At 38.4% G+C, this 10,302-nt stretch overlaps 1 protein-coding gene across 5 annotated transcripts in view; it reads left to right on the top strand.

Moving 5' to 3' along the window:
- Positions 1 to 104: 104 nt before the first annotated feature.
- Positions 105 to 10,302, top strand: part of Cdc2rk (cyclin-dependent kinase 10) — a 65,408-nt gene continuing 55,210 nt past the window's right edge. For 3 of the 5 annotated variants that reach the window (XM_050192367.2, XM_050192366.3, XM_055062157.2), the window contains exons 1-7: positions 106 to 284; positions 425 to 497; positions 595 to 666; positions 771 to 873; positions 986 to 1,067; positions 4,208 to 4,275; positions 10,137 to 10,189. In XM_050192367.2, coding sequence (XP_050048324.1) covers positions 189 to 284; positions 425 to 497; positions 595 to 666; positions 771 to 873; positions 986 to 1,067; positions 4,208 to 4,275; positions 10,137 to 10,189 — 547 coding nt within the window. In that variant the 5' untranslated portion in view covers positions 106 to 188. Of the gene's footprint in view, positions 285 to 424; positions 498 to 594; positions 667 to 770; positions 874 to 985; positions 1,068 to 4,207; positions 4,276 to 10,136; positions 10,190 to 10,302 lie in introns of all 5 variants that reach the window. The other 2 variants (XR_008608786.2, XR_008608787.2) reach the window with 1 other exon arrangement.

Here is a 10,302-nt window from a genome sequence, read left to right as displayed (position 1 = left end):
AATAGAAGTTGAAAAAGTATTATTTGTTATTGCAACTATGAAATAATTTGCCACAAGCTTGTACTTTTCTTGCGGTGATTTAATCCAGTCCAATCTAAGTCCAATCCAATTGTTCCTCAGCTTCAGCTCTGCAGCCTCTGCAGCTTTGAATGTTCGCACACTTTTGTTTATGATTTGTTAAGGTAATCATGGACGCCGGCTTAAACCAAGCAGCGCCCGAGAAACGCGTTGTTTTAGCGTCGTTGTCCACTGGAAAGTTTTTTGAAATCCCAGAGAAGGACATTGTAAGTTTTGTGTATCGTTGTAATGAGTCGTTGTTTTGTGTAGCTGTTTTGTGTTGCTGTCCTTCAGAATGTTTTATTAAAACTCGTATTTGGCGTTGCGCGCATCATGCATTTTTGAAAAAGTTGATCTTTTGCTACAGACAGGTCGGTGCCGATTAGTTACAGACTTTGAAAAACTGAACAGAATCGGAGAAGGCACATATGGGATCGTCTGTAAGTGCTCCATCCCAATTCCACACGTTTCGTCTCGTTGCAGTGTATGGACTGTCCGATGCTAGCTTTCAGGGTGCCACGTTTTATTATTTTACAGATAGGGCTCAGGACTTGAAGACTGGAGAAGTTGTTGCAATGAAGAAAGTACGAATGGAACAGGAAAAAGACGGTAAATACCACCGACGTGTTCTGCAGTAGCTTAGTACTCGTCTGTTAGCCTGGCGGTCGAAATTTAGTGTGTTTCTTGTTTTAAGTTAATGAGACCTTTCGCAGGCATTCCTGTCAGCGGGTTGCGGGAGATCAACCTCTTGCTCAATATTCAGCACCAAAACATTGTCAACCTGAAAGAAGTTGCTGTTGGAAAAAGCTTGGAAAGGCAAGTTATCGTGTATACCTTGGCATCATTACCCTCCGAGCCCATGCTTCGTACATTTAGATCGACATGTATGGTGTTTGTGGGCTTTATGCGTCTGCCTGCACTGTTCCAGTATTTTTCTCGTGATGGAGTACTGCGAGCAAGACCTGGCAAGCCTGCTAGACAACATGCAAAGTCCATTTTCCGAGTCACAGGTACAGTAAATATTATTGCTGGTAGCTCCCAACATCAAATTACCGTTGTTAGAGAGTCTACAGTTATCCAAATAGGCCAAAGAAAAAAACCTGTTTTGTTACCTCATTTTATTTATTGCTTTGTACTGACAACCCCTAGGAGGGGTTATTATGGGAGCGTAGTTTAAAATTAAAGCTTAGATTCACGTAAAATGAATAGTGTGTCCAGCGTTTTGGCCAAATGAAATGATAACAATGGCTTAAGTTCCATCTAGACTGACGAAACCCTGGTTGTAACAACATTGTTACAGAGTTTCGTTATTAACTATACATGTTCTAACAACATGTCATTATTGAGTATACTTCCGGCACCTCCAGGACACCAAAAGAGCAGTGGGAACACCAAAGTTGCAATCTGGACTGGTCGGTGGATTCAGGGCTTACTGAGGACTTCACATGATGGGGATGTATCGGCATGCTGCGGCCCCAGCTGCCGAAAGGCACAGACTGCCCTGGTTTCAGCTTTGACCCCCCCAACTGCCACTTGGGTGCCCCAGAGATCCTGTGCGGCTATTTTATTATAATGTCAAGTGCTCTCCTCAGGCCTCCGTTTGCCAGTTACAGGTGCCCTTCTGGAGCAGTAGTTGTAAAATATGGAATCCCTCAGGATGCTACCTGCAGCATTACTCTCCTGTCTAGATGAAACTTAAGCAATTATCGTTCCATCTGGATGAAATACTAGTCCTGCAGTGCAGTTGTAGTATGCACACTTGGTCATTGTGGATGGTTTTACCAAACAACATTAGCAATTGTGATTGTATTTCTGCTGAAATATATTCTAGGTTTAGCGATGCGATTTCTTTTTGCATTGAAAACTACTTGATAAAGTTAATCGGCTTGTGATCAATGTAAAGCACATAATTTTTTAAGGGAGACGACAAAAATGTCTTGTTTTTCTCTGTTTTTCATTTCTCTGTTTTCAAGGGTGGGTTTGAGGGGAGAGTGCTTAGAAGTAGCTGTAACCATGGTATGGTGCCTCAAATTGTCCGCTGCATACTGATTCATTAATTAGATCTTTTAATGTGACCTGCTCAATATGCATACCAATATGCATGCCTTTCACATATTAAAAGTCCACTCGAAGGATCTTTTCATGCTGTATTTTCTTTTGCATGTACGTGGTAGGGTGTGTTAAGCAGGACTTACTCATACATTGCGAACATCAGGAGGTAGTGGTCAAGTGATGTCACTTACCACTGATGCTTGTGCCAGTTGGCCTGGTGCACTGCTCACAACCTACACAATGACCATGTGGCCAGCAGCTACACATGTGTTCTCTCCTCCATCACTCTGCACTTCTCCACATTTGACATTGGGATAAGCCTGGTCCTCTGCTGTCACCTTCCTTGGAGCACAAAGCGAGCTTCTTGTCTTGTCCCTCATTATCCATTGAGTGGGTAATCCCCTGATCTTTTACTAAGACAATCAAATTATCAAAGTATGGCTTGCAAGTATGTATACTAATATGCCCAACTTGCAACCACTGTGCTGACTGACTCCCACATCAGTGATGTTACCTGACCACCAGCTCTAATTTTTGTAATTGTATGTGGAGTCCTGCTCAACACACTTGAAGCTGTACTTCACTTGACATATATCTTGAATTTGGTGCATCTAAAGATAGTATAATTCATGATTTGTTGTCTGTTCAGGGAATCGAGGCCACATATAGTTGTTAGAAAGTCTGCAGCTATATAATCAGGCAAGAAAACTGCAAAAAAAAAAAAGAAAGAAAAGGCATGCACAATGCATAACGTTAGTGTAAGCATAGAAGTTCATATTCTACAGGCATAAATAGCCACCAAAACCGAAGAAATAATGAAAAAAATCATTCAAGGACAATAATGTATGTGCCAAAAACAATCCATGCGCAAAGGTAGGGAAAGCATGGCATGTAATACACTTACATTCATCAGGACAAATCAACTACTAAACCACAGGTAGTACTCCCTTTTTTGCCAGCTCTCGAAATTTATGTTATGCTGTTGTATTATAAGCTTGTCAAAATCATCCTATTCTCATATGCATCTAGAAGAAAAAGGAGTAATAGAATTTGCTTTTGTTTCATGAATGTTCTTGAAGTGTGAAATTTTGTCTTTGAAGCATTTCTCTAGTTTGCTTAGTTTCAATGTATCTTAGTGGCTTACATTAAAGCACTTGTGCACTAGTATATATAAAAACTTAGGTGGTGCAGTTTAGCTTCACTTTGGAATGTAAGTAATCCTGCACGACATTAACAATTCTGTCGAGGCATCCATGTGGCGATAATGAGTGAAAATAAGTCTAACTGCTTTCTGCTGCATGTTTTCAAGCATGTTGATACCACTGCTTGTGAAGGTAACCTAATTATATTACCATATTTAAGGTCCAGTGTGGCAACGGTGACATATGCTAAATGTTCAGTGTCTGCATCCACTTGAGAAATAACTTCTTCATGGCCATTGTGGTTATGGTCTTTACATGAGCTGTCTAGCTGAGATTAGACATTTTTGCATCCAAGTGTTTGTGCTGGCTTACGTTTTGGAACGTTACATTAGATCTGCAAGGAAACGCTGACTTTGTTTTGTTTGTTGTTGTTTACATTGTGAATGTTCTCTCTAGGTTAATCATACCATCTTCCAGTCTAAATGCTATTGCACTATTTTGTTCAGTTTGATCGCTGTAGTCTTTAATCTCTTCGTACAGTATACTTAATACACTACTGATCTGGGCATACTAACTTGCCCAGATCAGTACCTTATTAAGCTGTCATGGATTCACAAGTTTGTTTGTTTGTTTGTAAATATTGCAGCCCATCAGGGCTGTTGCAAGAATGGGGGGGCACAAAAATGAAGTAAACACAATGAAGGTCTCTAAAACACATGTACCTTATAAACAAACTAAATATACATACTAAAAACAAATTGGAAGTATGTTTCAGGTGGTTTTCTCTGTACTGTTTGAAAAAATATATGTATTGCGAGATGCTTGGACCTTACTTGCACCATTAAATTTTTAGTCACTTCCATAATTTCTACACTTTGACTGTAAGAATGTACACTGCAAGAGATGTCTTATTCTTTGGTGTTTGCTATGTCACCACCTGCTCTCTTACCTTTTAGGTGAAGTGCATCATGATGCAGCTATTCAAAGGTCTTCAGTACCTGCATAAGAATTTCATCGTTCACAGGTCTGTACATTTTGCTGTTCCGCCATTGGGGAGCACTAGAAGCAGTGGTCTGAGTCGGCCTATCTATCAGCCTGACGTGCTTTACCAGTTTCTTTAGGGAAGGCATTATGTAATCATGAAATGCAACGCATTTGAGTGCGAGATTATTTGGTAGTGCATCATTCAAGATGGTGAATGTCAGGATCTGTCTGATAAGCAGTAATAGATGGAAATGATCTAAAATAAATAATTAATTTTATAGTTTAAAAACTTTGAGAGGCATGTTGTAATTGTGAACTTGAAGCCAGCTGGGCACACAGAGCATACCTATTCACTAGAAATTCTATGGATGCAGCATGAGTTTAAAAATGTGTGTGCTCAAAATGTGTGGCAAAATGCATTGCTGTTCGAATTAACAATACTCCACACTGCAAGAAGAGACTGTAGAAAATTGTATTTTACTTTCTGCTGCAGTGGGTCCAATAATCACTCATTACTGGAACACATAGTGCGATTACACAGTCTTGCCTTACGGTTATTGTATCTTTTATCTTTTTTGTCTTAAGTTTTCAAAAGGCATTGAAAGAATACGCATATTTTAAGACAGAAAAGTTGCAGAAGAATATAAATTTTTTCATGTTTGAATTTAGAAGTCGATTTTCTATTATGTATATATATAGCTTGGAACCTCAAATATGCACATATTTGAATTATTTATTTCCGTGGAGTCAGTATTTCAGTGCAGTTGCTTAAGAAAATGTGCTTCAAAGCTAACTATCATTACGCAGATATTTTGGTCTCATTTAAAAATCTCACCTTTTTGCCTTTCACATTTAAAACACCTTTCACATAAAAAGTTAATTCAAAGCATCTTTCCATGCTGTGTTTTCTTAGAATCAGTTCAGCTTGTCATGACCTTATAGGTGTATTTGTTAGGTGGCTGTTGGTTATAAAAGACATGAAATGTACCCTAGAATAAAACCTCACAAAAGAAAAGCTAGTTAAAGTGGCCTCTCAAGGCTGACACTTAATTTCGGAGTGTGCTTTGCATTTTCTGGGGGCTCGTTGAAATTAATGTTTGTTTTTTTAAGCCTTTCTCTTGCTTTCTTTTTGTTATAAATTTTCACTCATAGTCTAGCTTAGAACTTTCACGGTGTGTATGGCAGTCACTGTGCACTTACTATAGTTAGCCTGTTCACCCTACATTTAACAAAATGCTGTTATTCGTCTTCTCACTGTGCCACAAGAAATCAGTCAACTTGATTGATCGCTCTCTGACATGTTGCTAATAATTTTATTTAGACTTTTGTAGAAGGGACAATTGTATGAATTGAAGACTGCAATTTTTTTATTAGTTTCTATTGTCTCAAAAAATAAAAATTAGATATCAGAATTTACCTCTAGTGTTTGTTGCACTTCCCTAAACAAACTATTAAAAATGTGCGCTTTGGCTGACTCAACTGCATAACTTTTTGAATGACAGCAGGGGTGAATACAGCAAAATGTCCAACTTGCCTGATTCATTCGTTTCAACAGCTGCGCTGCTTTAATTGTGCCTCAAGCTTTAGTACATGCTCAGGAATGCAGATCGTTTCGATTTTATATTCAAGTAATATAAGCTACCACCTTACCCAAAAAATATAAACATACAAGGGATCGAAGACATAGTGACTGATCGAAGTGGTATTAGAGCACTGCTAGAATGGTTGGAACCCTCCAAAGCACCTGGCCCGGATGGATTGTCATGCGGCCTCCTGAAGCCGTGTGCGCAGTTCATTTCTCCATATTTAAGAGTGCTGCATGCGAAATCACTACTCACAGGCTGCCTTCCAAATGAATGGAAATGGGCCTGTGTTGTGCCCGTTCATAAATCTGGGCCCTGGCAACATGTATGCAATTATTGACCGATTTCACTGACAAGCATATCATGTAAAACCCTGGAACACATTTTATACGCTAGCATTATGAAGCACATTAACACTAATTTGCTGATTGACCCTAAACAACATGGTTTTAGGCATGGTGTATCTAACTGAATTTGTTAGAATGGTGTAATTAACTGAATTTGTTCATGATGTGTGGGAAGTGCTGAATCAAGAGAATTGTGTAGATTCTGTGTTTATCGCCTTCAAAAAAGCCTTTGATGTAGTGGATCATGATTTATTAGTTTACAAACTGCGTTGTTTTAACATTAATCCCCTAGTAATCGCTTGGATAAAGGAGTACCTTACACTGCGATCACAATACATAGTGGTGAATGGGGCGACATCGGATGTTATTCATGTAACCTCCGGCGTACCTCAGGGGTCGGTACTAGGCTCTTTGTTATTTTTAGTTTTTATAAATGATGTGTCTATAAATGTTCTGTCATCAATGAGATTATTCGCTGACGATTGTGTTGTGTACCGCGAAATAACCTGTTCAGATGATGCTAAATATTTGCAAAATGATTTAGATAGAACATATACATGGTACAAGAAAGGGAACATGCAACTAAACATGCAGAAAACGGTTCACATGCATTTCACAAGAAAAAAACATAGTACAGAGCACAACCTACTATACATCAATGAATCTTGCTTACGCAGCATTCTAGAATTCAAGTATTCAGGAATATATCTTGCACGGTCCATGTCTTGGCACTATCACATTGACCATATCACGGGAAAAGCATGCAAAATGGTGGGTTTCTTGCGACGGAACACCAAGCTCTTTCCGAAACAAGCTCGTGATCCGTTATATAAAACATATGTAAGGCCTATCCTAGAATATGGTTGTACAGTTTGGGATCCTGCAACAAACATTGATGAGGATAAAATTGAGAAAGTGCAAAATCTCGGAGCCCGATATGTTTTAGGTAATTACAGCAGACAGCTTAGCAGACATTGGGGTGGGAGCTGCTCCAAGAAAGAAGGAAAAAATTACGACTAAAGTTCTTCTACATCTATAATTCTAGAACTGGCATAGTCCGCGATAGGTACATTCTACAACCGCCGTTTGGACCATGCGCACAAAGTACGCGAATACAAGAGCCAAACTGAAACTCACTTTCAGAAATTCAGAAATTCAAATTCAGAAATTCACTTTTCCCCCAATCGATCCGTGACTGGATTCGTCTACCATAAGCCGTTGTGCATATTACTCATAATGCCAGCTTTGCTACGGCACTTTGAATGTGTATGCTCGCTTGTTTTGCATTAACTAATACTGCCCTCTTACCTATATGCCATGCTCGAACAATTCTTGTATCCTGCTTCCCTGTTTGTTATGTTGTTATGTACGTACCCCCCCCCCCCCCCCCACCTACACACACACTGTAATGCCACTTAGGCGCTGTGGGCAATACGAATAAATAACTAAGAGGAGGGTTGCAAGTGTGCATGTTACCCTGCAGTAAAATTGCAAAAAGAAATTTCTGCTGTTTTTGAGTTCTTATTTCTAACTTCACATAAAGATTACTTGAAATATTTGAGCAATTTCTTCCTCTTTGCTATTGTTTAAAACGATGATTAAATTTCTTGGGGAGGGATGGCTTGAAAGTGGAGCTTGCTAGTCTTGGGATGTTTCCTAATGGCAGCAATTTTATATATCAAAGTATATGTTGCAACTACTATTTCTTGAAATAGAGGATTAAAACATAAAAGCAATGAAAATGATCACATTTCCGAAGTACAGAAAGAGCTAAGAGCTTATTTAAAGTACACTTTTGCAAATTTTTATTAATATTGCGTGACCATCAACCGTGCAGCACGTCAGGGTCCTATAATGGCAAGAAGCAGCATGATTAGCAACAGTATGCGCAAGTAAGCTCGCAAAGAACTCTCCGGTACAAGCATCATCTGCTACATTGTTCACATCAAGAGTACATGTGCTCTGCCAGGGTTATCTGTGCAGTCCTGTTTGCTAAAAGGTTGGTGTGAGAATAGCTGTAGTTTCAAGATGTTTGATCTGCAATGCACTTTCCTTTTTTTTTTTTATTACTGGAAGATGTGCATGCGCCAAGGATCAAAGATAAAAAAAGATAAAGGAAATTTATAGGCACATGTGAGGTATTCTTGTAAAAATGAAGCAGAAGCAATCAGTGCAAATACCTGTAGCTGCATGGTCTGGATATTTGTAGTGGTGCACAATGGGGCTTTATGTATAACAAAGGCAGGGTGTGTGCACACCTGAAGCAAAAGGCATAGCAGACAACATTTGAACTGCACATTGGTTACACATACTGTCTCCGATCTTGGCACTTTTCACTGTTGTAAAGCGCTGACATGCCGTGTGGTCGACACTCATGCAATATTATTTAAAAATTGCAATGGTGTACATATTTGACCACAGTTATGAATGACTATGTTTTGTTGTGTTCCTAAATTTCTAACCGTATCTTGCTGGTGCTGTAGAATGTAGAAACAGAAGACCAGTGTCCCCCCTTTCCTGTTCTCTTTTACTATCTGATTTTGTTTGTTTCTTTCGAAGCACTGGAAATAGGTCAGACAGAAAAAGTTAAGTGGTATTGATAGCTTTCAGTAGTCCCCTTGATATGTGAGCCATATATAGGTTAGACCTGTGCTTCATATTTCCAATATTTGGCCGACCTTATAGCATGAAGTGATGCAACATGTGATGGGCATAGCTATGAATAAATAAATATTGATGGTAAACACCCATTATTTATGTGTATAGAAATATGCAGGAGGAAGTCCCAAGGTTAGAAACCCCTCCTCCAGTAGTATAATAAAAAAGTAATGGAGTGAACAGAGAAGTCATAAAAAAAAGTTTTTAGTTAATAGTTACAAAAATAAAACAAGCATAAAAAATTATATTGAACACTCAGTTAAGCTACAGGAGTGCAATACTAATTATTTAAAGCAATTCCAGCTTTTGCCTAACTAATACGAATATGCATTATATCTTATCTGTTCAGATATGAGGAAATTCCATAAAGAGATGGAGAGGGGAAACACTCAAGTTGCCATAATTTGTATTTAGTGTTGCAGAAGATTATTACTGGGAGAAAAGCAAGCTTTAGTACTCAGCTTAGCATGGAAGTTTGCAAAATCAGCAAGTAGTATAAGAATGGTGGCAAAAGCCCTGAAGAGTAAAATACAACTGTGGTGTGAATGTCAATTAGAAATTGGCAAAACACTAAATTCACCAAAAATAGGACAAGAAGGCAATAGGCACGTCACAGAGGTAATTGGCATTTGTAAATTTTAAGGTCCAGTATCAACAGAGTATATTTCCCTCAAGAAGTAGTACTACTTTAATCGAAGTGACTATGTAAAAATGTACACTCAGGGTGAGCGTAGTTACACTAAAACACGTGCTATATTTTAGCAGTGTGCTGGTTTTGTATGAATTTTTGTCACAAATTGAAGTAATTTGATGTTGAAACTTATAACTGAGTGTCAACTGTAGCTCATAAAAAAGATGCATAATTTAATAGATTACCTTCATTGTTGACACATAGGATGAGAGTAATTTATACACATGTAATCTGTTCATGTGACAAATGCAAATCCTGAGAAGAAAGTGCTGTGAATGCATGTGTCAAAATTGTGTCTGTCTTCATGTCTTGCTTTTGCATTCACCAATTCTGAATCCAGATACAGTATATGACCTTTTTTTTTTTTTATGTCAAATGGCAGGCAGAGGTTTTGCAGGCATGACAAAGCTGACACCCTGCTTCTTGTTGGCATGAAAATATCAATATTTACTTGTAACATTGCGTGAAATCACACATGGTTACTTTGCCAGAGAAAGAAAGGTGTCCCTTTTTTATATTATTATTATTATTATTATTAAAGATCTGTAATGGGAATCAGTGGACTTTTCATGATAGTGTTATTTTTAATATCTCTCTTGCTTATTGTTGCCTCATGTTTCAGAGATTTAAAAGTGTCAAACCTCCTCCTGACTGACAAGGGCTGCCTAAAAATTGGTCAGTGTGTCTTTTTATTTTATGACTGTGATTCTTACCTTAGAATAGTTCCATCATGAAGTTTACTGGTATAAATGCACCACTTCAATACTGATGTTACGCTGCTTTAAGCT

This window comes from Dermacentor andersoni, chromosome 1 (genome assembly GCF_023375885.2).
Source record: "Dermacentor andersoni chromosome 1, qqDerAnde1_hic_scaffold, whole genome shotgun sequence".
Classification (NCBI taxonomy): Eukaryota; Metazoa; Arthropoda; class Arachnida; order Ixodida; family Ixodidae; genus Dermacentor; species Dermacentor andersoni.
Note: the sequence above shows the minus strand (reverse complement) of the source record. Positions and strands in the feature narration are given on the sequence as shown.